Source organism: Topomyia yanbarensis, chromosome 2 (assembly GCF_030247195.1).
Source record: "Topomyia yanbarensis strain Yona2022 chromosome 2, ASM3024719v1, whole genome shotgun sequence".
Taxonomy (NCBI): domain Eukaryota; kingdom Metazoa; phylum Arthropoda; class Insecta; order Diptera; family Culicidae; genus Topomyia; species Topomyia yanbarensis.
In genome coordinates, this window is record NC_080671.1 from 152,381,520 (window position 1) to 152,407,452 (window position 25,933).

At 38.6% G+C, this 25,933-nt stretch overlaps 1 protein-coding gene across 1 annotated transcript; it reads left to right on the plus strand.

Moving 5' to 3' along the window:
- The first annotated feature begins 374 nt into the window (after positions 1 to 374).
- On the plus strand, positions 375 to 1,682 carry LOC131681775 (serine protease snake-like). Its single transcript, XM_058962807.1, has 4 exons — positions 375 to 513; positions 602 to 622; positions 676 to 1,206; positions 1,268 to 1,682. The coding sequence occupies exons 1-4, from the start codon at positions 456 to 458 to the stop codon at positions 1,591 to 1,593; spliced, it is 936 nt and encodes a 311-aa protein (XP_058818790.1). The 5' UTR covers positions 375 to 455; the 3' UTR covers positions 1,594 to 1,682.
- Positions 1,683 to 25,933: the final 24,251 nt, after the last annotated feature.

The window sequence follows — 25,933 nt, forward strand, 5'->3', positions numbered from 1 at the left end:
GTTAATAACGGTTTTAGGAACACCGTGCTTTGGGTTACTCTATTTAACCCTTAAAGGCGCAAACCAATTTTTTTCAAATTTTCTGAAAATTGTCTCACAGCTTTGATACGTTATTACGATAATTTTGAGAGGGTTTTTGCAATGTTGTTTTAAAACAACATTGCGCATTTAAGGGTTAATTTCAAAATTGTTCGTTGAATGGTCTTGTAATGATTTTATTTTTTAGACAACAATAATGAATTAACTGCTAATATAAGAATGCATTTTTGCAATGAAAATGTGCCTTTTGAAACGCGGACGTTTTCCCGTTTCCTGTAAAACTGTGGGTTATCCCTTTTTGGATTCCCGCCATTCATATATAAACACTGCCTACTTCTTCAGTCGCGTCAGTGTTCACTCGATACTCTCCTTTCCCACAGATATAGATTAACTTTTGTTGCCGCAACGATAGCAAAATGATTGCAACATTGTGCCACTGTGCGCTGTTGCTGTTCACAGCCGGTTTAGCCCAAGGTAGTATTATTTGCATTTTTTGCTTTGGTTCACCGCAAAGATCAAAGGTCTTACTTAGTTTCTATTTCTTCTATTTCAATACCTGCAGGCATACGAATCGCACAAGTCAGTAAGTAGAAACTAATTTGTTTAGAATAATTTTCAAACTGTTAACCAATTCAGAATGTGCCGAGTATCGCAATGCAACGATCGTCATTTCCAAGGCCATACCTTTGGTATTGAATCCAACGCCGGTAGTGTTTAGTGGTTTCAACTGCTCCAACTCGGTAAGTTTGATCGTCGGCGGTGAAGAAGCCAAGGAGGGCGAGTTCCCACATCAAGCTCTGCTGGGCTGGCCGATGGTCGACCAGCCGGAGAAGTTTTCTTTCCGTTGTGGTGGCTCACTGATTAGTAACCGTTTTGTGCTCACCGCTGCGCATTGTTCGCGGTATGGTCGACCCGATATTGTGCGGTTGGGTGAAAACGATCTGCGTGAGGAATTCGATAACCAAGTCGATATAGATATCGAATACTTCAAGCGGCACCCGGAATATCGCTTTGCTACCTCTTATCATGATATCGCCCTGATAAAGCTCAAACAAGAGGTGATCTTCTCGCAATTCATTTTACCTGCATGCTTGTGGAATAGTTTTGAGTTGAATGTTACTTCGGTGATTGCGACAGGATTTGGAAACACCGAGTTTGGTGACGTTGGTTCGGATGCATTATTGTTCGTTTCTTTAATAGTTAATAAACTGCATTACATCCATTTCAGAGGAGCACAAATCGGACACGCTTCGTAAAGTACAACTGGACTTGCTCGATAGAGACGAATGTTCAAACCAATTCATAGGACTTCGAAATTTCGACCGTGGTATCGCGGATGAACAGCTATGTATAGGTAGCAAACGAGGGGGAAAGGACACCTGTCAGGGCGATTCCGGTGGTCCGGTTCAAGTTATTACTGAACCAAAGGGTTGCATTTACTACGTCCTGGGTGTTACTTCTGCTGGGTCATCTTGCGGCACTGGACGGTCCCCTGCGGTTTACACAAGAGTTTCCAGCTATATAGATTGGATCGAGAGCATTGTGTGGAAGTAGAAAGCGATGTACGAGTCTAGTGGAAACCTATGTTCCGGTGGTGGTGTGAGGACCTAATGTTGCAAATATATTTCTTATTTCAAAGACAACTCGTTTTCATACCTTAGTTATCGATTTATAGATTTTGCATGAGCCGCTTGGATGGGTTCAAATGATGCTGTAGCTGCCAACGATTCTAAGAAGCATACCTTCAACAAAATTACTAAATTTTGTTTGGTTGAATGCGAAGAGAAAATTTAAATTTAAGTCTACTAGTTAACATGTTTAGCTAACTAATGTAGCAAGATAAATCCGCATACAAAATCTTTTCGTTTTTTTGTTATCTTGCAATTCCGCTGATCGAAAAACTTATTACATGAAAAGTAGCTTGTGTGAATTTAAATTTACTTCTCTTATGAATGGAGGAACATTAAATTATTTTCTCTAATCAATGGGTTTTGAAGCCTGTCAAAAACAATTGAACTTAATGCTACATTGCACAACTTCTGTCCGTAGCCTCCCCCTCGTCACACTTCGTCACAAATTTGGTAGTTTGACGATTTAAACATAGACTAATCGTGTACCAAACGCGAACTCTCGCGGATGTCCTTCCAACCCAAAGAGTAATCAGACGTATACAGGGAGAAGGCCGGTGCGTATAAGATTTTCCGGGACGACGGTTTACCTGCTAGTTATCCACATTACGCGACGTTAGACACGAGAATGAAGAGTCTGATGAAAACTAAGAAACGGCGCCGGTTCGTTGACGAACTAACGAAAAAACATCGATGAGCACGGCACGGCCCGGAGTATGCAAAACCGAAACAGTACTAACGATAGTGTGGAATTTTGTCCGGATTCCGCCCCGAAACAGAATATATACAGCGCTGCGTCCCCTCACGGGAGCGCGAACGACGCACCTTTATCGATGGTGGAGCTCTCACTGGCACTCTTAAAAATAATCAAAATAAAGCCCCAAGGCCAGACAGAATCCAATTCGACGTGATGAAGAAACTTCCAGGTTCTGCCAAGAGACGCTTGTTGAATTTATTTAATAAGTTTCTTGGGGGTAACATAGTCTCTCAAGACTGAAGGTAAGTGAAGTTCATCCCCACATAAAAACCAGGGAAACTAGTCTCCGGCCACAATTCGTATCGACCGATCGCAATGCTGCCGGGAGTTGTTCGAGGAAATATTCTGTCTCGACAATTCGGTCGAAGTAAACAGCTTACTGTCAAATACACAATTTGGCTTCCGTAAAGGCCAAAGGAAGAACAATTTCCTCACATTGCTAACAGAAATTTATTTATTTATTTATTTCGTCAATCGATGAAGATTACAGTTTTCCTTAATTACTAATGTGTATATTCCGTTAATTTAGTATAAATGAAGCAATTTCGGCTTTTACAGAATCATCCTCTTACGCGTTAGAATTTCTTTTGTGTATAAAATATTGTTTTAGTTTCAGTTGAGACATTGCAAAATCAATTGAGTCGCAATAGTGATTGTAAATAGTCATAATTCGATTTATGGGGCTATATTTTGCATAGTTTGTGCGAAAAGGAGTTATTGAAAATATACTTCGATTTCGTAACTGTCGTGAGGGAGCATCAAAGTTCAATTTGGATAAAATTTCAGCTGAATCGATACGATGCGAAACGATATTATTAATGAACGAAAGCATTGCAAATTCGCGACGCTCCTTTAATGTTTGCATATTGATAAGCAAGCAGCGTGCTTCATAAGATGGCAGAGGGAATGCTGTCCATCCTAATTTACGAAGAGAAAATAAAAAAAACTGTTTTTGTACCGATTCTATTCGTTCTTCATATCTGCTTGAATAATGGCACCAAATAGTACTGCAATATTCCAATATCGACCTAACATATGCAATATATAATATTTTTATTGTATAAGGATCTTCAAAATGATAGCTAAAGCGTTTTATAAAACTGAGCATGTTGTTAGCTTTGCGTATAATTGTGTTATGATGATCAATAAAATTTAACTTAGAATCTAATATAACTCCTAAATCCCTAATTCTTTCACATTTTACTACAGTCTGATTTCCTAAGGTAATCTCAAAATTCGGTGTTTGTCGTTTTCGACTAAAGGTTATTGAATAACATTTTTTCACGTTCAGTTGTAAGAGGCTTTTTTGACACCATATGTGGAAAATTTGTGTTTCGTTTTGAAATGTATTAATATCCATGGCATTTCTTATCTCCAAATAAAGTTTCATATCGTACGCATGAATTAATGTTTTCAGTTTTTTGAGAATGAAGGAGATATCGTTCGTGTATAAAATAAACAATAGAGGGCCTAAATGAGAGCCTTGTGGAACACCTGAGGTGACTCTAATTGGATTAGATTGCTTTCCTTTAAATTTAATTATTTCCTGACGTTCGGAGAGATATGATTCTAACCATGTAAGTAGCCCAGGCTCAATGCCGATCTTTGTCAATTTATAAAGTAACATTGGGATGTCAATGCGATCACATGCTTTACAAAAGTCTGTATAAAGTGCCTCCACGTAGTTTCCATTATCCATTGCAATCAGTGAATAGTTAATAAATTCTAGTAAGTTTGTTGCGGTCGAACGACCTTTGAAGAAGCCATGCTGGAGGTTAGTAATTCTGTTTTTTATTTGAAGAAATAATTTTTCGTTAATGATTGATTCGAAAAGATTCGGAATACAGGAGATTATGGCTATCCCAGGATAATTACGCACGTCAGATTTTTTGCCAGATTTATATATAGGCACTAAAAAATATTTTTCCATATTTTAGGGAACTGTCCAGATTGCAAAGACATATTAAACAGCCAGAACAATGGAGCAGTTAACTCGGTTGCAAGGTTTTTTCATAAATAATGGTGGGATTCCATCAGGGCCAGAACCTTTTGATGCATCTAAATGTTTTAGATCATTGAAAATGTCTTCCACCATGACATGATTGACACTAATATCCATAGGAAAATCGGGAAGAAAAGCGAAATAATCGCGATTACGGTCTTGTTCAGAAAAAGTCGTATATATTTATTGGAAGAATGTTGCAAATAGGATGCAGATTTTTTCCGAGCTTTCATGTACATTGTTATCCAAGTGCATTATTGATGGGAAATTGTCTGATTTTAATTTAGTTTTGACGTAGTTGAAAAAAATCTTTGGACAAGATTTGCTCTGCTGTTCCGTTTTTAAGTTATAATCCGCAAGTGCAGAATCGATGGCCATATTTAGTTTATCGCATATGTCGAAATATTTTTCCAAGTGCTCATTATTTTGGTATTTTTTTGAAAATAATTTAGTAAAATACGTCCACGGCGGTTACAATATTTCCTTCATTCCTGAGGGTATTTTCCAAGTCGACACTACTTAGCTTCCGCCTGATATTGTCATAGTTGGTTTTTTGGGTTTTTGAATTTTATGGATGAACATGGAAAATTCAATAGCAGTATGAAATGCTTCATTTTTCCACAAAGAAGTTAGAGATTCAGATACACAGAAATCTTCCTGAATGTTTGTAAATAAAAGGGTCAAGATAGCAATTCTGTCGATTCTTTACGTGATTTATTTGATTTAGTCCTATGCTAGCAGTTTTGTCGAAAATGTACTGCAATGTTTCGTTTTCTCCCACGACTGGGATTAAAATATGTTCGTTTTCAGAGTCCAGGAACAAAATCTGCGTTGCGTTGGTTAAAGTCTCCGTAAATGTGAACTTTAACCTCGGTTGGGAGTTCAGATAAAATTTGTTCAGCAAATTGGAAAAAAAAGCTTCGTACGATGTTATATTACCATGCTCTGGTGGTAAATATTCAGAGGCAAAAGCATGCATTTCGCCGGCAATGTTTGATTTAACCCACACATGTTCAAATTCCTTAAACTTCACTGTGAATAGAATTTCTGAATTAAATTGAACACCCTCAAGAACTCTCCAGCCAGACATCTTTTGAGATTCGTGAAGATTTCGGTCGTCTCTGAATACTCTAAATACCACTATCGCTATCATCCCAGCTAGTTTCAGTTCCTAGTATAACCAAAAATGACGAACATACTATACGTTTATAAATTTCTGCCATTTTGGCTGGACTTTTCATCCTATTAAAATTTTGACAATACATTAATAATTCTGTCGCAGTCTGTTTTTGTGCGAACAAGTATTTGAAAGTCTACCATCATTATCTAAATCTTGGAAAACACTGTGCTCAACACTCGTCTTTTTCGAAACTCGAATGGCTTGCCTATCAATTTTCTTAAATATTAAGCCGGAGCCGGCTCTGGCTAATTAAAACAATCATTTCTCGGTACAAGCGCTGTAATCGTCGCACTGCACTGAATATTAGCCAAGCACTTATCCACAGTAAGATATTTTACGGGGTGGAGCTGACGTCTTGAGATATGGAAGGCTTTATCAACATTTTATGGTCCCTATACCACGGGCCAATCCATGCTGCTTCCCAACACGCTTGAAACGACCTGCGTGGATCCTACCCCTTCGCTAGGCGGCTGCACCCACCATCGCCAGAAGAGCACTGAGATCTTTGGAGCGGGCAGCTGGAGATCCATCGCGAGTATACAGGCGTGGACCTGTCACCAATCGCCTGTCTACACCGAATTCGTGACCGGGCCTAGCATGACCGCGCTCCCAATCTTGACAAAAGCTTTCTACAGAGCTGAGGGCCGGCGCTGCCCGTAGTGAGGCCAGTGTCAAATATAACCTACTGATGCCTACCAAGTATAAGAATCACGTGCGGATATTCAACGATGGCACCAAGGTCGGTGATGAGGTCGGAACAGGAGTGCCAAGGCGTCGGCTATCGCGCTTCCTTTGGTTTAGAAACCGGAAGATAGACCCGTCGTTGTACTGTCTGACTCTCTGACGGGCATATCCGCCCTTGAATCGGAGAAATTCCGCCACGCCTTCATCCAGGTCATCGAAACCGAATATGACCCACCAACCGCATGTTTTTGGGTTTCCACTCACTGTAGCATTGACAGCAATGAAAAGCCTGTTGCCAGGAAAAGACATACTAGCCGACGTCTCACCCTACACGTCCCACAGTGGCACGACGAGTGACAAAACCCCAAAAATCAATGTCTTGTAATTCTTTTGTGAATATTTATTTTATTTTTTCTTAGTTTGAATAAAGGTATCTCAAAATTTTACTATAATCGGATGAAAAATGAATTTTTAACATGTCGTTGACGCAAGTGATGTCGTGGATTTCTGTTCAATTCAATTCATTAGAATTTTTAGTACCATAGAGTTTCAAATGGTGATATCTCAAGAACTACAGAGCCGATTGGAGCAATTTTAAGTTCAAGAATGCTATAAGAAGAATGAATATGCTATACTATAGATGGGAGATTTTTATGCAAAACTGATTTACGTATGTTCTGCATCAACAAAATCCAATTAATAAGTTTCATATCATATCAGTAATTTATATTTATACGTTTTCCAATTTTTTAGATGGTCTCCCATGGCTCCCTTATCATGAATCTGACTCAAAATTTAGTGTAGTTTCAAGATATATAGGGCTCATCTTGCGCATTTTTGCGCCGAAGTTGGTATATCTATGCTTTTGAAAATACCCATATGGAGACGCCCTGTAGCTCATAAATCGCCTTACAAATTAATTGCCTAAACAACATCATATTATATATACGCGAACGGAAGTCTTAGTGGAATGTACGTAATGTTTCAAAGATTTTCTTCCGCTCAATTCCACTATGTTTATTTAGTTAGATGCACTTGCACTTCACTATTTAACAGATACCGATATTTCGATTACTACTTGTAATCAGGCTTTGCTGGAGCATCACTCATGATGCCAAAATGAGGTGAGGTATCAACATTCTGAGGAGGACTTCACACACCTCTCCAATAGCAGAAAAAAAAACTCTTCTCCCACTCAACAAGCAAACTCATCATCAGAGGTGATGACTTATTCAATGATTAGAGGATGTTATGTGCATCACACAGGAAAGGCGAGAGCGCAAAACTGATTGAAGATGGGTTGGAATCCCTCTTCCAAAATGCTGAGAGTGTGGAGCGCGAGAGTGATTGTTTCCCTCTCTTGTTTTAATGGAATTTTGTCTGCTGCGTAGGATGAGGATATAATTTTCGTGGTGTAGTTCAGTGCTTCGTGGAATACGGATATCATCATGTGGTGGGAATGCAAGAGGCTGGAGGACCCAGACTTGACTTTACTGTGGCAAACGGCTTTGAGCACTTCTTGTACACAGGTTTCAATTGAGCGAGGATTCAGTGGCCTTGGGAAAATACTAACTAACAATCAGACAAAACTAAGCTCGGAAAATTTAAAATCAATCCTATTCGTCAAACTCAATAACACCATAATAGAAGATAAATATTTTGATTTTGAAATCTAATACAACATGAAATCGCTTCCAAGTGAAATGGTACTTGTTACTAAATGTCAAAGTAGAAAGTTTATGCGGATAAATTTCCAATTGGCAATACATTTTTAAATGAGATTATTATCGACAGCAATATTTAAAATTAACATAGTCGAAAATGTTATACTATCCTGATTATCTACTTTCAACGCTAGGGTAATGAGCCTATTTTCGTCCTGTTTCTATTATCACCCTACTAATTTGTAGCCGCTGGTTATAGAAGCTTTTCCCATCTTTGTTCAACGCATTGGTTTAAAAGGTAAGGCAATAATTGGAACACTCGATTCGAGTTTTCGTTGCGCTTAAATACGAACATTTTACAGCTTTCATACCAATTCAATCAGATGCACAAATTTTGTTTTAGAACTCGAAACGCATCTCCATAAATAGTTTAGTTATAGGTTTTGTACCCTTTACGCGCAAAGGTGGTTTCAAACCACATTCTCTCGTTAGTGGAGGAAAATGGATTTGAATTAAAATTTTTCTCCACTACGGATAAATATAGCATAATGCCAATTGTGTTATTACATTGATTCTTAAGAGCAAAGCTAATGATGTCAATGTATACGCATTGCCTCAATTGTAGGCCTATAAATTAGTGATACACCCACCATAATAGGGATTATTTTATGTAAGAGGTTTACCTCTTTACCCTATATTCGGAGCAGAAGACGAAGCTTCTTATTTTGATACTGACTTCACTAAATAATCCCCCTACAAGTGAAATAATGTTTTAAATAGATTGTTTAGCAAATATAATGAAATGATGAGATCATGAAATATGTAGGATACACGTTAGCCTTCGCCTATTCAATCAATTCCATTACAAGAATCCAACATTTGTACAATATTTTCTTAATTTTTTTTACAAAGTATTAAAAAATATCGAAAAAATGCGGTGTACACACTAACTTAAAACCTCCTATACTAATCGTTTAGAAATTTCGCAGAGTTTTTCTTCACATCATTGCCCAGGTACCTACGGGAGTGCTTTACGACATCATTATTATTTTTAAAATAACATGTTTACCGATTTTTACATTTCTTATAAAAGAAATGTATAGAATTCGCTCAAACTTTCAAGATTTTTTCCGAGGCCCGGAGGGCCGAGTCTTATATACCAATCGACTCAGCTCGACGATTTGGGACAATGTCTGTGTGTGTGTGTGTGTGTGTGTCTGTGTGTGTGTATGTAACGGACAAATTCTCATTCGTGTTTCTCAGCAATGGCTGAACCGATCTTATCCAAACCAATTTTAAATGAAAGAACTAAAAAACAGTATGAACGCTACTAATTTGTTTTTGATTCTGATGTTTAGTTTCCAAGATATGAATGTTTGAATGCGTAAAAATGGCGTTTTTTGCATTTTTTTGGAATTATCTGCCGAAATTGACAATATAGATTAACAATTCATATGTTTTTAGACAGCTTTAACGAATACCTTTCGAACAAGCTATAGATTGTTGAAATCGGACTATTATCAAAAGAGATATTTAACATTAAATGCGGACGAAAGATTTTTATCATTTCCCATTTCCAGAAATATGACCAAAAACATGTAATCTATTATTAACGCCAAAACGGCTTATTTTAGGTCAATAGTATCTTCGGAGAATTTAATGGAGGCAATATGCCCTTTCTTTTGGTGTTGTGCTTTTGCTGATTAATCCCACTATGAGAGATATTTTCACAAATTTTCTTGGAAGTGATTATATCGAAATGATGCCTTCAGCAAATTTGTAGCTCTTACTTTTGCGAATAACTTTACTGAAGACATCAAATATCTATTTTGAATCCTTAAAAAGTTATGGCTTGTTGTTTGTGGATTAATCTTTGTCGCCTGTTTATTGTTCAATATCGTAATAATCCATTGAAATAAGCTAAACATTATTTCGATAAAACGAATTTTGTATTTCATTTTTCTATCTACAACCGCTAGAAATAATCACCGAACAGTTCCAAGTTGTCTGGAAGGAACTTGATAACTTATCAGTGCAAAAATGTTCATCTGTGCGAACCTTCTGACTGCAATTTTTCTAACTTATAACCATCGGATCGATCTGAAACATATCGGAAAATGAAAAGCGAAATAAGTAACTCCAAACAACGGGGTAGCCAAGAGAAGGTTTTGGGGTTTAACACCATACAACCCCTCCCCCCACCACACCCAAAAAAATATTGGATTGAAGTTTAAAATTTATTGATGCAGACTGATTTAATTCAATATTACAATAACAATTATCTGATCCGTAGATTGATAACCTGTTGTTGTAAACATCATGAGGACTTTTGAGAAATTGTCGGAATGGGGTCCTGATATGTAACTGATCTATTGGTCTTGATTTCACAGTTGTCTAATAGCATCAATATCAAATTCCTGCCTGAAAACATTCAAATAGAAAATTCCAGAGTTCTGTAATCAATCATAATCCTCAGATTTCTTTTCAAATTGAGCTCGCTTTTGTAAAGATGTACTGTAATAAAGGTCTTTATTTAATAGGAAGCGAAGTTAAAATTGATTTAATATCTATGAAACATAGAACTGCTCACCAAAAAAATGCATAACTTTCAACATTTGCTAAAAATGTTTTTGCCTTTCTCATTTACTCTAAAATTCGTCAATCTAATTCCGACTGGGAGGGCTGAGTGTCATATGCCAATCGATTCAGTTCATCGGAAAATGTCTGTGTGTGTATGTGTGTATGTGGAAAAAAATGTGACCTCTGTTAATCAGAGATGGCTGGACCGATTTGCACAAAGTTAGTCTCAAATGAAAGGTACAACCTTCCCATCGGCTGCCATTGAATTTTTTATTGATTGGACTTCCGGTTCCGGAGTTACGAGTTGAAGAGTGCAATCACACATCAAATTCCCATATAAACTGAAATGAAACATTTGCAAAATCGAATTTGTATTTTTGATGCCAAATGACTTTAAAATGCATGAAACATTGAGATTTGATGTAAACTCGAAAAAAATAATGTTTGACAAAAATTGACTTTTTTTGACTTTTGCAGATTTTTGCATTTCTCATATAGAAAGGTTATGCAATCACTCTAAAAATCGACAATCATACCGGCCGGGAGGGAGTATGCAGTGAGGGGTTGCTACTTTAAAATTAAAACTAGTTTAAAATTTCTTAACAAGTTGAAAATTTTTGGCAGGACCCGGACCTCCCGGATCTTTCTCCATGATCCGCCGCTGGTTTCAAGCGATGTTTCAGTATCACATAGTATCTCAAGATCGTGGCTGTTGATCCATTGTATGTATGTGCATATCGTACTGAACATGTAATATTCATTTCCACCATTGTATTGAACATAACCAGCCATGGAATCGTAGTCTGGACAAATGAGAAAAGCACAATTGCACCACTAGGTGGATTAAAACAGGTTTTTATTTTGGGAATGCGTCGAGTTGAGACGAAAACGTAATATGATTAATAACGAGGATAACACTTTCCGAATGTAGAGAGAAATTTATGAAAAATTACGATTTCCATGCGACTCTAGCAGGTCCTCATCGATTTTGATGAGCATTTGATTTTTGTTGTATGGCCAATTATATGTATAGGTCAAATGCTCAAAAACGGTAATTTAAGGATATCATCATTCTGAAACCGCCAATTTCGGAAGTTTAGTATTTTCGATGAGTTTTACAAACGTTAAACAGCGCTTCATTTGATAAAATAATTCTGACGGTATATCGTCCAAGAAGTTTTTATGGTGAATTTTCTCAGGTTAACATTTATGACTACAATAAAGACTCAACAAATTCGCTAAAGACACGAACTCTGTTACTATTTTCTGAAAAATAATTCTGCATAATTTTAAAACTTCAAAAATTATGGTTTCGGAATTATGCCGTTTGGACAGTAATATCGATTTTCACCAAACCGAATTTCTGGCTACGCCGCTGACTTCAAGTAAGTAGAAACAAAGTCGTTCTACATTCGTTCACAAGAAACTTCTTCGAATGCTGAATATCTATTATAATACATTGAAACCCCGATTTTATCAGCCAAATATGAACACATGTTTGATGGGCTCTAGCAGACGAACAAGACTGAATTCGAGTAAATCCTTTCTTGAGCATCTTTTCCTTATCATGAAGATGGAAATATGCAAAAATAAAAAGTTCATCATAATCAGAAATAGTTATCATACCACATCAAGGGACGGGAAGAATATTTTAACAGCTTAAGTTTATTATAAAGAAAAAAAATTGCCCGATTTAGTCAATGTCCCCATTTTGTCAGCCTAAAATGCACCACGAGACTGATGAAAATGGGTCTTTATTGTATGTATTATTCACTGTGTTTCACATTAATAGGTACATTTCATTTTTGGGGATTTTTTATTGCTTCGAACTACAACAATTTTTAGGTAGTTTTCAAGGGACTATAGACTTCTTCCAAAATTTGGCGAACCTATTCCAATTCGTATACCAATTAATTAGTATACTTAAGGGTTTATATGTTGCAGATAGAGAAAAAACTGAAATTTTCAGCTTTTTTCCTACACAATATTACGAAAGCAATTTTTCCTAATAAGTTTGTGAAAATTATAAACTCTTTGAAATTTTTTAATAGTTTTATTTTTTATTTAACCGCGATTTTTTAATAAATAGTGACCAAATCAAGGAAGTCACCTTTAGAAAAAGTCGATGTCGAAGTAAAATTTGGAATTATGCACGCATGCACTTCAGAGATGGCGTGATATCAGGAGCTGCGATTTCATTTCAACGCTTTACTTACAATTGTAAACATAAGGCTTTTTTCATACATGCGAATGAGGGCTTTGAAACGCAACAAATTAACCTAAAAATTTGGATTCTACGATATTGCTTTCTTAAACTACAGCAAAAAATACAACGGGCGAAACTGTATTTTGTTTGTTTATTTAAAGTTTCGCCCTCCACGCTCCATGCAAACAAACAGGGCGATACTTTTTTTGCTAGCAGTTTTGAGGCGAAATTGTTTTTTTTCGTATTTTTTAGGAATATTAAGCTGATACCAGCTGTAAATAGTAACAATGATCGCTATTGAAAAAACCCGGACGAAATCGGTGGTGTAAAACGTTAGTTATTGTAAAAAAACGCAAGGGCGATACTTCAATGCTGATAGGTGGGACTGAAAAGGTAAACAATCGCCAAAGGGGCGATACTATCATTTTGTCAATTTGAATAGCAAAAACAAATTTTAATTTAATAATTTCAAATACTTTATAAAGTTTTGGGTTTCGATCACTGAATCATGCAATCAAGAATGTAAAAAACACAATAGCTCCTAAATAGGAAATAAAACCAGGTCTGGAAATATTCACTGTTGATTTTCTTTGAATGGTATCACTGCTAGTATCGCCCTTTTCAAGAAAAAGCGTAGATTTCTTAGTTCTCAGTCGCGTTGGAAATTTGAGTAAAGTATAAACTTCAAAACGATAAAAAAATCGATTTTTTTGGCTCAGTACAATATATAACCCCTTTAGGAAAATACAATTTTCCCACCACAATGCATTGATTGAGGAATTTGGATATTTTATAACATAGCATTAGCAATAATTCGTTTGTATGTCTATTTTATGGGCCATTTTTCGCTTTCCCATTGCTTTGGTTTGAGATTTCTAGCACTGATGTCGTCCTATGCTGATTTGAGCGATTCTCTGAGTCCTGCCACTATCCCATGTAGTATGTGTTATCAAAAACATCACGAAGCATCAAGCTCTAAATGTTCTCAAACGATATAATGTCCGAAGAGAGTGATAAGAGTTATAAGAAATGTCTCATCACACTGTTAGGTGGATTAAAAGCGTTTTTAACGAATGTATTGCCTTCAAAGTGCTATGAAAAATTCGAAAAAATAAAGGCTGCTCTCATTACTCATTATCATCTTCACTTACAGCAAAAACATTTTCTGGGACCTTTGGCACCAAAACATTAATTACGTTGTCCAGTCTTAGTCTATTTTTAGAAAGTTCTAGAGAGAACAGCTACACCTTTTCAAAGGTATGCTGTATTATTCTGTTATGAAAGAAATATTGTGCTAAATTACGACAATAATAAGAAAATTGTCATGTTTTGCATTTTTTTCATGACAAATATGCAAATAGTTCAACATTCGTCCAAAGGCACGTTATGGTTCTAATAATAATTCGGAGGAGCATTTAATTCTGTTATAAATCAATTTGGGGGCATGCAACATTTTTCAAAACTTTTTGTGTTGCACTATAACCTATGCTAGTTCACTTGAAAAGTTAAAAAATCACTATAGCACCGTGAAATGAGCAACGTGAAATGATGTCTGGTAACAAATTCTTAATCCATCTGGACAGTGCGTAACGAACAAACGGTTTGCTTCAATAGAAACATGTGTGTCACGTTTTAGCTTAGCTATGGGTGCCATGCGTCAAAAAACGTAGCAATTTTTGATACCTAACTACTTCTTCCTAAACGAGTATTATATTTTGATAATAGATCGCTTGGCAAATTTTGACCCCTTAAGGAGGGTACTGTACTATTTTATCACCTACGAGGCTTACAATTAGGGTTCGTCGCGGTTGCGCTAATTCCCGCAACCGCGCGGTATTTACCGCACTCGTGCGGGAAAGAGCTTTTACCGCGCGGTTTTACCGCAAGCGCACCGCAAAAAAAATTAATAAGATGTTAATTTTGATTATTCTCAATTGATAAACAGACTGCTATTACGAAAGAAAATCTAGCTGTGTCTGAAATAATTTGACGCTATTATTTTTACGACATATTTTGGACACTAGTTATTTTATACTTCTAAGTAAAACTTTACAAACTAACCATTTCAAATACATAAAATGCAAGATCCAAATAGAGACAAAATTATTAGATCATTTAAAAACAATAAATTTGTACTCTTAAATCCAATTTAAAAGTGCATCACTTCTGCCGATTTCTGTTGGAAATCGTGGAATTATGAATCGTTTTCGATATAAATTTTTCAACTGTGAATTTTGACTAATTTAAAGGAATTAGAGATGAACTAATTATGGTGGGACTTAAACACAACCCAAAGAATATAATTATCTCTATCAAACCAAACAAATTTGGAGTAATGGGCAGTAAAGGATATAAATGTATGAAAGCGTCCAAAATAAGGAGGGGTCCAAATTAGGATGATTATTCTATCATTCGTTCATCAACATCGTATTTCTATCTTCATTGATTGCTGTGTAAATTCAATGTGAATTTTTCTGCAGTCAATTTTATTGGACTCTTTCTCAAAAAGTATGCTGTTCTGGCACGAAGGGGGGAACAAATAGTGGACTGTATAACTACTATCTTCGCCCAGACCTTGCCTTCGATCACTGGCTTTCTTTTGGTAATCTTCACACACAGTACGGGTTCACTGAACTCAATTTTTATTTGCCGTATAAGTTGTGAGTAGAAATTCAACCCGTGTGTACTGCTTGATAATCGATAGATAACTGACTTTATTGCTCAACATGATTGCGCTTATCTACCCGGTATCGGGTGTGCTTGGTGAGAGATACTGAGAGATGTTGAAAGTGATCTAATTTGATCTGGTTTAGGGATGCCTACCTTTACCCAACCTATCTTACTGGTTCGACCATATGCTACATAACTTTTTTTCGCGTACATCCGCACCGCGACGAACCCTACCTACAATCGATGAAATTTCTATAAATTGAAACCAACACGTTTGCTTCGTTCCTAAGAACCACTAGTAAAATAATAAATGGCCCGAGAATGGTGGAATACTTCTGTTTGAGTGCAACGAAAACTCTAATCGGGTGCCCAAAATATCGCACTACCATTTAAGTCAAAAGATAGTACAAATATATGGCAGACACTACTCTAACCAATGGTTTCAAAAAGGTTAAGAGCTAATTGTAATAGAGCGAAAAGAGGATCATGACCCTATACATATTTGAGAACTATGTATATATTTAAACAGTTGAATTGCTTCATGCAACACTTAACTTTACATTCATTTCAAAAACATACATCAGAAATAAGCTTTGCACACGTATCAAACCCATATAACAAAACCTCATAGCACCTAATCATTACCTCCTCACAAGGCGTGTGAGGACATCACAAACTCCTCTTGAATCATCATGAGGTGTAGCCCACTCTCCTCCACGGAGCAAATATCCCATGCGTAATAAAATATTTGTCTACATCATTTCGTTGAGCAAGAGAGGAACTCTCTCATTTTTCGGGTCCTCACACACAACGGTAGAGATGCTCCCGTTGCATCATTCTTTTCTACCTCATCCTGAGGGAGGGATATTAGCCCTCATTGTGTGTTGAAGTGTTTATAACAAGTCTGCTTGTAATCTTCTTCAGTGTTTGTATCAGTCTAGACTCAAGGGCTCGCCCGACCGCTGGACAGACTGATCTGATAAGAGGCAACAACGAGTACTGTCGCGCCTCAGAGTTGGGCATACGAAGGTCTCTCATGCTCACGCCGTGTCGCGTGTTCCTCAACCAACATGTGCTACATGTGGAGCCCGAACCACTGTGGAACATTTTCTAGTGAGCTGTCCAGAGTTAGGTGACCTACGGCAGCATCATAAACAACATTACAATGCGATGTAAATTATTGAAAATTAAAAGGCGAATGACCCAGTAGGTTAAATAAATAAATAATTAAATAGAATCTCTCCGTTCAAAGTAACCTAGAAAGCACACTCCATGTTTTCTGGGGAACTCTCTTGTGTGCTTTGTCTATAAGATCGTAAACGATTGCTTTAGTTTGGGTCCCCTCGCATTGCTCCATCCCAGGTAACGAAGAAGCGGACTATTTAGCTAAAGCGGGTGCTTTAGAAGGTGATATCTACGAGAGGCTCATCTGCTTCAAAGAATTTTTCAATATCTCTTGACAGAGGGCGCTAGTGTGTTGGCAGACATCTTAGAGCAATAGAGAGTTAGGACGATGGCTACATACTATTTTTTTAAAATTCAGTTCGTTTATTTGATAGGCATTATCTTGGGGGTGCCAAATTCTTTTGTTTTTTACGTTTTAAATACTTAAAACTAGGAAGTTCAGATATTTTTTTATATTGAGAGGAAGAGTTCTACAGCTATCTTAAGACTAGAAATACAGTTCTGTATACAAGAGTGATGGCTATATACTATTATTCCGAAGGTATCAACGAAACCTTGGTTCAGAGGAATGGATGTGGGTCGGAATTTTATTTGTATGATGTCTGTCACTACACATTAAACGCTCCTCTTCGTCGTATTGGGCTCGCGAATAGCGGTATCTGCGCTTGTGGCGACAGTTATCACGATATCGAACATGTTGGCTGGGCATGCGCCGATTACTGTTCTGTCAGATCTCAACTATTGGACTCCCTTCGGGCCCGAGGAAGATCACTTATTGTCTCGGTTTGCGATGTACTGGCAAGCCGCGATCTCTTGTATAGGTCCCTCGTATACACTAGGTCACCTCGTATACTAAATGGTTAATGCTTCATTTTTTTATTTTTTCAAACTTTCAAGTTTTCTAATTACAATCGAAATTTTTTTGAACATATGCGCAGTTAAAAGCGAAGTTTTGTTTGCTAATTTTCGAATAATACATACTCAGCTTTAAGGAGAGGTAACAGAAAATGCTTCGATTGGGAAAAAAGGGTTTTAAAAGTTACTCCAAAAATGCTACGTCATTTAAGGATTTAGCCTAATAATTAAATAGTATAATCACATAACATCTTACGATAAAACTAATTAAGGAACCCAACTATTCGAACGGCTTCAAACTATTGGTAGCGATACCCGATCAGAACATCATAACAGAAAACTATCAAAGTTATATCTCATGTTGATATTTATTACTCTCTGTGTTATCTTTATGATATACCGATCAGGAATGCAAGAAATCTTATATCAAGATTATATCTTCTGGTGCTATCATTGGATTAATAATATGATATTAATGTACGCATACAACGATGATGTTACAGTAAGTTATATATTCTTTCACAATTATCTTTGAATGCTAACGGTTACACAAATGACAGTCTATTTGCTTATACACTGAAGTCTCTTTTATGCGTCGTAATTCAACTTTTTAAAGCGAATTTTCGAAGCTTTTGATTTTTTTATTTAGATTTTCAAAATTCCGCATTTGAGTATAGACAAGTTTTAGATGCAAGTGGTCGGAGAACTTGTCGGTGAGGTGTTTGATTGACATACTTGGCTGCAGTTGGATTAAGAGATGACATTTCCTATTTTCTGAGACACTCTTCTGACACATAACTTCGAGTAGGAGGCGAATGATTTAAATGTTAACAATAATTTTCCTATAAAATTTATTTCGAAGAATATGCAGGAAGTATCAAGCAGCCCAAATGAAATAAAGAAACGCGAATTGAAATCAAATTGTACTGGTTTGTTTAGTCTTCCACATTTCAAAAATGTCAATAACAAATCCCCAAAAGAGACTTATTTTGAAACCTCAAAACTCATTTGTTGCTTTGAATCTATGCGGAATCCTAAATAAGATTTGTTATATTCTTCGTAAAATAATTTACGTAAAATATCCGCTCAATATTACCATGTCGCATCGACATTATTTCTAAAAACCATGTAAAACACGTTAACGTACAAGAGAAGCGCTAAAGCGCACTATTTAGAATCTAAAAATAGCCCCTCTTTCCTAATCTGAAATGATATTATAAAGCTATTCAGTCTATTGTCATACAGGCAGCTGTATTAGTGAGTGAAACTGAATAAAAACAAAGCGTATGACACCAGGAAAACAAACAACTCTTAGGCTTGGGCAAGGTTCAATGTGTGCGTTCTGGAAACGTCTTCTGCATCTATAATCGTTTTGCCCTTGACGGATGCGTGGAATATCATGCTAACATTAAACCTCAGTCGAAAACAACGTCGTTGGTTCATGCAGGCAACTTCCCCATCAAACTCAGAATACCCAGGTTCAAAGCGGCAATATCGACAAATAATAATCTGCTTGTCATATACTCACAATAACAATCAGCCAGCAGGTATGCAATCATTTGGCAATGCTATAAAAGCTTTTGCTGCATGAAGCTTTTTGCTCCAAAGCAAAAAGCGCCCTAATGTATGCTTTATTTTTCTCGTATTCTATTTTTAGACGTGCACGCTAAAATCATTGATCTTATACAATAAGTAATACAAGCTATGTTGGGGTCAGTTATGCTATCTCAAGTTGTTATGATCGTGTTATATTGCTATCAACATTTGTTATTAATGTGATATGCGTAGAGAATTTTTTGTTAGAATTTTTGATATTTTAACACCTAACGGTTTCTACTTTATAACAAAATTTGATAGGAAATTTTTCGTAACTAAATATCAGCATGAGTTATAATTGTGTTATTTCCTTCTGGTCGGGTACTTCCTTTAAAACTATAAACAATTACATCTACTTGATTTCAAGAAAGCTATTCGCAGTGGCGTAGTAAGAATGTTTTTTCGGGGGGGGGGGGGGGGGTATATGAAATTTTTTAATATATATGTGAAAAAATGTTCAAAAATATTCTGAGCAGGGAAAAAATGTTCAAAACCAACAACTCAGGGAACGGGTTTGGGTAATCAAGGTAGCAAAGCTAGCTGTTGGTATAGAATTAATGGTCTTCCCCTATGAGGACAATCTGGGCGGCTAACTTCAGACTGTCTAATTTACTGAGCCCTTCAGTTCCCTTGTGCAATTCAGTACCACTTCTTCGTTGAGCTTCCGACTGGTTCGCGAACTACTCTGTCTAGTCCCCGACGATAGATCTAGCCTAACTCCGACAAAAAATTCCTTGGCGAGAGAAGTTCTAAAGCGAGCCAACCAGCCAGGTGCTGCGATCAGTTCGGCGATTCTGGTAGAGTAGGGCATCCGGTTTGCTGGAGCCCCGGCGCGGCTGGTGGTGTATCGTCACGATCTACGCGGTCTCGTTCCCGGCGATGAATCTGACTTTACGCTGACAGAGAGTTCCCTGACGAAAGAAGTTCTCCCGATACCGATTATTATTTAATTTCAGTACTACAACTTCTTGAGCCCTTTGGCTCCGTGACCGGTGCCATTTAGCACCGCAACTCCTTTAAGCCCTTTAGTTCCCTTCTTGGGCCATTTAGCACTACTTCCTTGATGATCCATCCTCGATTTGTTCGCGAACAACTAGGTCTGTTCCCCGACGATGGACCTGACCTACTCCGACAGAGAATTCCCCTGCGAGAGAAGTTCTCCCGAGATCGAGCTAATCAGCTAGGTGCCGAGATCAGTTCGGCGATTCTGGTGAAGCAGGGTGTCCGGTGCACTGGCGCACCGATGACCCGCGATTAGTGGTGTCTCGTCGCTGTCTACTCAGTCTAGTCCCCAGCGGTGACTCTAGCTTACGCTAACGGAGGGTTCCCTGGTGAAAAAAGTTCTCCCAATATCGATTTTTCTTTGGTTTTCGCTATTTTTCTATCGGAACAATCGGTGGGATGCTGTGGTCGGTCTGACGAATCCGCATGGAACGTGACGTCCGGTTCGCTGACGTTTCGACGACTCATACTCGCTGCTCTGTTGCAGTCTACTCGACTAGTCCTCGGCGGTGAATCTAGCTTATTCCTGCGGAGAGTTCCCTGGCGGTGATTGCTCTCCCGAAACCGTTGTTCGATGTCCACTCCGTTGTAAGGCGATCATGATGTACATCAGCTGTTCTCAACCTTTTTCATACCACGAACTCCTTAGATAGCAAACTAGGTTGCTGCGGACCCCCATAGATAAACATCAATTTTGTATGCTATCAATATGTTTGCTAGGAAACATGACTTGAAATTTCAATACGCACTCGGAAAATATATTTTTCTTCGCGGACTCCCAGCAATGACTTCGCGGTCCCCTAGGGGCCCGCGGGCCCCGTGTTGAGAATCACTGATCTACATCATATCTCTGTTTACTGCGTTCCACGTCTTTACGTCGCTTGTCATTCTGTAGGCTACATTATCCGGGTTGATGTCCAGTCCTCTCGTTTTAAGTAGCTCCCTGCACGTCACTTCAAGCCTCGGACATTCAAAGACTCTCCTCGGACATTCAAACGCTTCAAATCTCGGACATTCAAAGACTCTCCGGTGTCTCCTTGACGTTCTCACACTCCAGGCACAGTTGTCGTTGACGTTGACGTCGTTGACGTTGCGTATCCACACCGATGAAGATACTCCTTAAGCAGCCGTGGCTCGGTAGGAGCTGTTTCAGGTGGAAGGTCGTCTCTCCGTGCTTTCTCTCGTACTGACCCACGCCGACAGGTTTGGATGAGCCGATAGGTCCACTTTCCTTTCTCCGTATTGTCCCATTCCTGCTGCCACGTCACCATCGAATCGATTCTCATCATCTTCCTCGCGTTTCTGACGTTTCATTGATTGTAGCACTTGATATCCTCCGCAAGGGTAAGGCAGATGGGGATCATCTCGGCGACAAGGCATACTGCCTCCGGTACGCAATCGCAACTCGTACGACCAGCAGTCGAAGCGTCCTGTTCAGCTTTTCGCGGTTTCATTGTCTCCGTCACCGACACCTTCATTTCTTCAAGTGTCTCACCGTTAGTGACACATCGTCCACGAAACCAACGATTTTCACTGTTCCAAAGTGTTGGATAGAGAATGGAGCCCTGAGGAACGCCCGCTGACACTCGCATTGCCTATTGTCCTTTTGTTCGTCTGGTACAGCAGTGCTCTACTCTGGAAGTAGCTCTTCAGGATTTGGCTCATTCTTTTATACCACGCTGCGGTATTGGTCAATTCGAGGCTGGATGGCCCGGTGACTTCCCTGACTTTGGCAGCAACATCAGTTTCTGCACCTTCCTCATTTCCATCATCTAAAGATTTCAGCAGTAGCATCCTGAACATGTCCATTTATGGCAGGATCGTAGCTTTCAGCGCCACGGTTGGTATTGCATCCGGACCGGAGGTTTTCTTTGATTTTAGTCACATCGACGCTTCTTTGAGTTCGTCGTTAGTCACTTGCCACTCGGCTGTGTTACCTCCTTCTTCTTCGCCGTACGGTGTCGGTGACCAGGTAGTTGAATCGTTATTCGGGAAGAGACCCTCAACGATTATCTTTAGCTTACCCGGGTATATTTCAGCTGGTGTCGACGGATCCTCGTCTTCGTCATGACGACTCCGTACGCGTCCCTCAGGAATTGGCGTTTATTTCTCAGCACAGCTACTTATGGCAATTGGCTTGCTAAGCTTGATCTCCCGTTTTAAAGAGTCCCTACCTTCTCGAAACGTCGCTTGCGCTCCTCTCTCACTCTCCGATCTTACGCTCTGGGCCCGCTTTCTGACTCTCAGACAAGCAGCGTGTAGCGTACTGAGCTATCCATTTAACCCGTAAGCTGCACGCCGTCTACTGCATGACCCTAGTTTTCGTGACATTGTAACGTCACAAGCCGTCACAATCCTTCTTGTTAGATCAGTCGCATCAACGTACTTGATTCCGTTGTTCGCCGAAGTAACTCAACAAAGAGGTTTTCGTTAAAGGCTTTCGTCTTCCACTTAAGCTTGCGATCCGTCCTTCTTCGTGCTGCAGCAGGGTTCCATTGGCCGATGCGGTAGCGAATCGCCTGGTGGTCTCTATGGGGTACTCAAGTACTACAGAATGTGGCGAAATTTCTCTCGGTACCGATATCCGTTTCGTGAACCAATAAGCTCCCAGCTCCTCGCTTCGCCGCGATCTACTTGTTATAGTCCTCGGCGGTAGAGCTAGCCTCCACAACGTGCCGTCAGGTAGGTGTCGAGTCTTCAGCCAATTTTCACTTCAAGGAAATATTTTCACAAGATAACTTTTGCAAATGAAACTTTGAGAATTTCATTTAAAATATTGGGCATATTTTTGTTTAACATATTGTACTCGAAAAACTTTTGAAAAAGTGATCAGTGTTCCCCTTTTTTACAGTACCGCAAACCCTTTTTTTACGGTACCACAAACACAAATAGAGAAGAAAATTTGCTTGTGATTTTTGAATCACTGATGGTAAAAATACTAAGAACACGTTATCAATCAACAAGTACCAATGAAAAAGTAAGCTAATGTGAAGTGACATGTGACAGTAGCAACATTTTTACCATTTTTATTGTGGTTCACAACTTCCCACCGTTCTCTACAGAAAACACTTCGACAGACCATCTTCGACAGTCACAACAGAAAGAAACAGAACGCGGAACTACAGAGCCGATATTTTCTAGGAACATTTGGATATAGAAGTCGATTAACAAATAAAGCAATATTTTCAATTTATAAAGTGACTATAGAAATCTGCTTGATTAGGGTGGTGCAATTTTATCTTCATCCAATAGTCGAGCTTTAAAATTTCTAATATGTTCAATGTTAAACAGCACCAAGGGTAACGACAGTGTGCATCAAAATTTTGCTCCAATTCACAATTATTTCAACGGGAACATATCAGTATCCGAACATCAAATCCAGACCTAAATGTCGGTGTCCACTCTGAGATTCACACCGAAAAAAAACGCTTTTCAGCTCGGATTGATTTATATGCTCTTATGATTTGGTTTCCAATTACTAGCTCCAAAATGGATTATAAATTGCAACCGACGAACGCAATCGTTGGAATAGAATGTAGGCAAAAAGCGACTGCAGAGAAATCGATAGTGCTGCGGGTTTTTTTTTCCTGTGAATCGCTTCCCGCCACTCGAAATGCAATATGGATCTTCATACTAGTATAGTTCCTCACTTTGGAAGCAACAGCCAAGTGCTGGCGGTGGCGGAGGGTGGTAGGGATTCTAAAATTGAACTATCAGTACAACTTGGCCCGCAGTGCAGCGAGGGAGCGATAAATCTTCGGTGCAAATCGTTGCGGCTATCTGCTTTAGGTTGGCATTGCCACGAATGTGAACAGTTTGCGATGATGCAAAGCCATATTTCATTAGCAGATAAAGCTTTTCAGTACGCAGTTGCATCTACTCGGTTTGAGCTACCCTTTTGCCATGATAGTTTCCGTTTTGTTCCATTGAGCGCTTTGGGTTATCAATCTAACTCTCAATTGCTTGATAGACATAAAATAGATACAATCAGAGGCAAACGGGCTATTGGTATTATGGCTTCACACGATTCACACCTCGGATATCACTGGAAATCTAAATCGGTTTCGTGATAACCGCATTATGATATTTCATGAACCTAAAATAAGCTAGCAAGGTGCTACCATATTCGCTCTGCGATAAAACTAGGAAACGTAACAGAATCATGTACTTACAGTGCCTAAGCGAATGTTGTACGTGGTGTTGTTTAACTGTCATTAAAAGTTGTTTTGTAATTGAAAAAAAATTAACTCCGAGATCGTTCTCAATTGTTCTTCCACATATGGCGCTCCACAGTCGAAACAATCGTAGTCTGCTGGCCTGATTTTAGCGAAAAACAAGTCCACTTGGTGTGCAATTTCCGAACTGTGCTTGCTTCTATGTTTTCGTTTTTGCTACCCCACAGAACACCATGGGAAAATTTTCACTCCTGCCTAGAGGGCACCGAATGAAAATTGCTCGTCCAGATATCCACAAATGTGCTTAACTTCTTTCGGTAGATGCACTGAAAAATTAAACCACGAGAAAATCCCCCGGCTTCCGCCACTACGAACAGAGAAATTGGGCCTCCGCCCGAAGCGTGTATAATGGGAATTTAGTGGAACGGATGAAAATATCACTTTTTGCTACACATACATCCATCCGGAGTGGTCAAACCGGACGGGTAAACAATTTCGAAACTTGAGTTTACAAAACCGAAGCCATTAGCTGGCTTCTCGTCGGTATAACTTTCTCCACTCGCTCCAGCGGGCTGCAAAAGCTAAACAATCCTTTCGTAGTGTACGGTTTTTGCGTTATGAGATTGTATTGCCAGCATCTTCCGGATCTTCCGAGCACGATTTGCATACTAAAATGATAGTCATAAAGATGGCATCTCCGGTCCCAACGATTGAGTATTGATTTTCAATTTAAACCGAGTTAAGTTCCGATAAGGTGAAGTCTTCTTATCGATGGCAATACCAGGCTGAGTTGAATAAAGGTTTCTATACCTGGAAATATATGCCTGGGTGACATTATCTTGTTTCAACTAAACCCCCATTCACCCGACTGGATTTATGTGGGTTAATTGGAAGCTATTGTAGGATACGGAATCTTATTATCGTTTGTTCGATGAGTTGCGAGGAAATTCGACTTCATGCACGGATTGTTTCATTTACAATTGCTTGCACCGTGCCGTCGGTTTGATTGGGAAGTTTTTCAGAATCAGACCATTTATATTTCTGGAATCGGTGGAAGCAGTGGTAGCGAAGGAACGCAGAAGACACCGACAGATTTAAAGAGCTTCCTTGGTAATATGGGAAGATGATTGCAAACATATTGAGCAGAATGAATCGGACCCCTGATCAGAGCGGAATAATAACATTATTACTGAATGTGTTATTTTGTCGTGACGATTTTTCGTACCGCGTTGTATTACAATTCTCGTTTTATATCCAAAATAAAACAAATCCTAATAGATTTTTAACAGTATTGTTAACCCTTTCATGACCAACTTTTTCTAGTGCATATAGGGTCTCATAACTATTTTTTTTTCAAAACGGTGGGGTCAAGAAACACGAAAAACCTTTTTCCTAAAGATAGATGCTTCTCTCGCAGTGCTAGAACCTGCTCAATTTTTACCTTCCAATGCTCAATACAATTCTCCTAGAATGGGTGAAAAAGGTAGGCAAAGACAGTCTAAATTGATAAGTTTTATCAGATTTCAATAATATTGCAACATAACGAAGATATATGAAAAATTCATTTTCCGTCGTCAACGTAAACTGTTTCTGGCAGCACTGCTCCATCGGAATCCAATCAGACTAATTACAATAGTTCTAGTATTTTGGACCAAATCTTGCCACAATTCAAAAGTTATAGCTGTTCAAAAACGTTGATGTCCACAAACA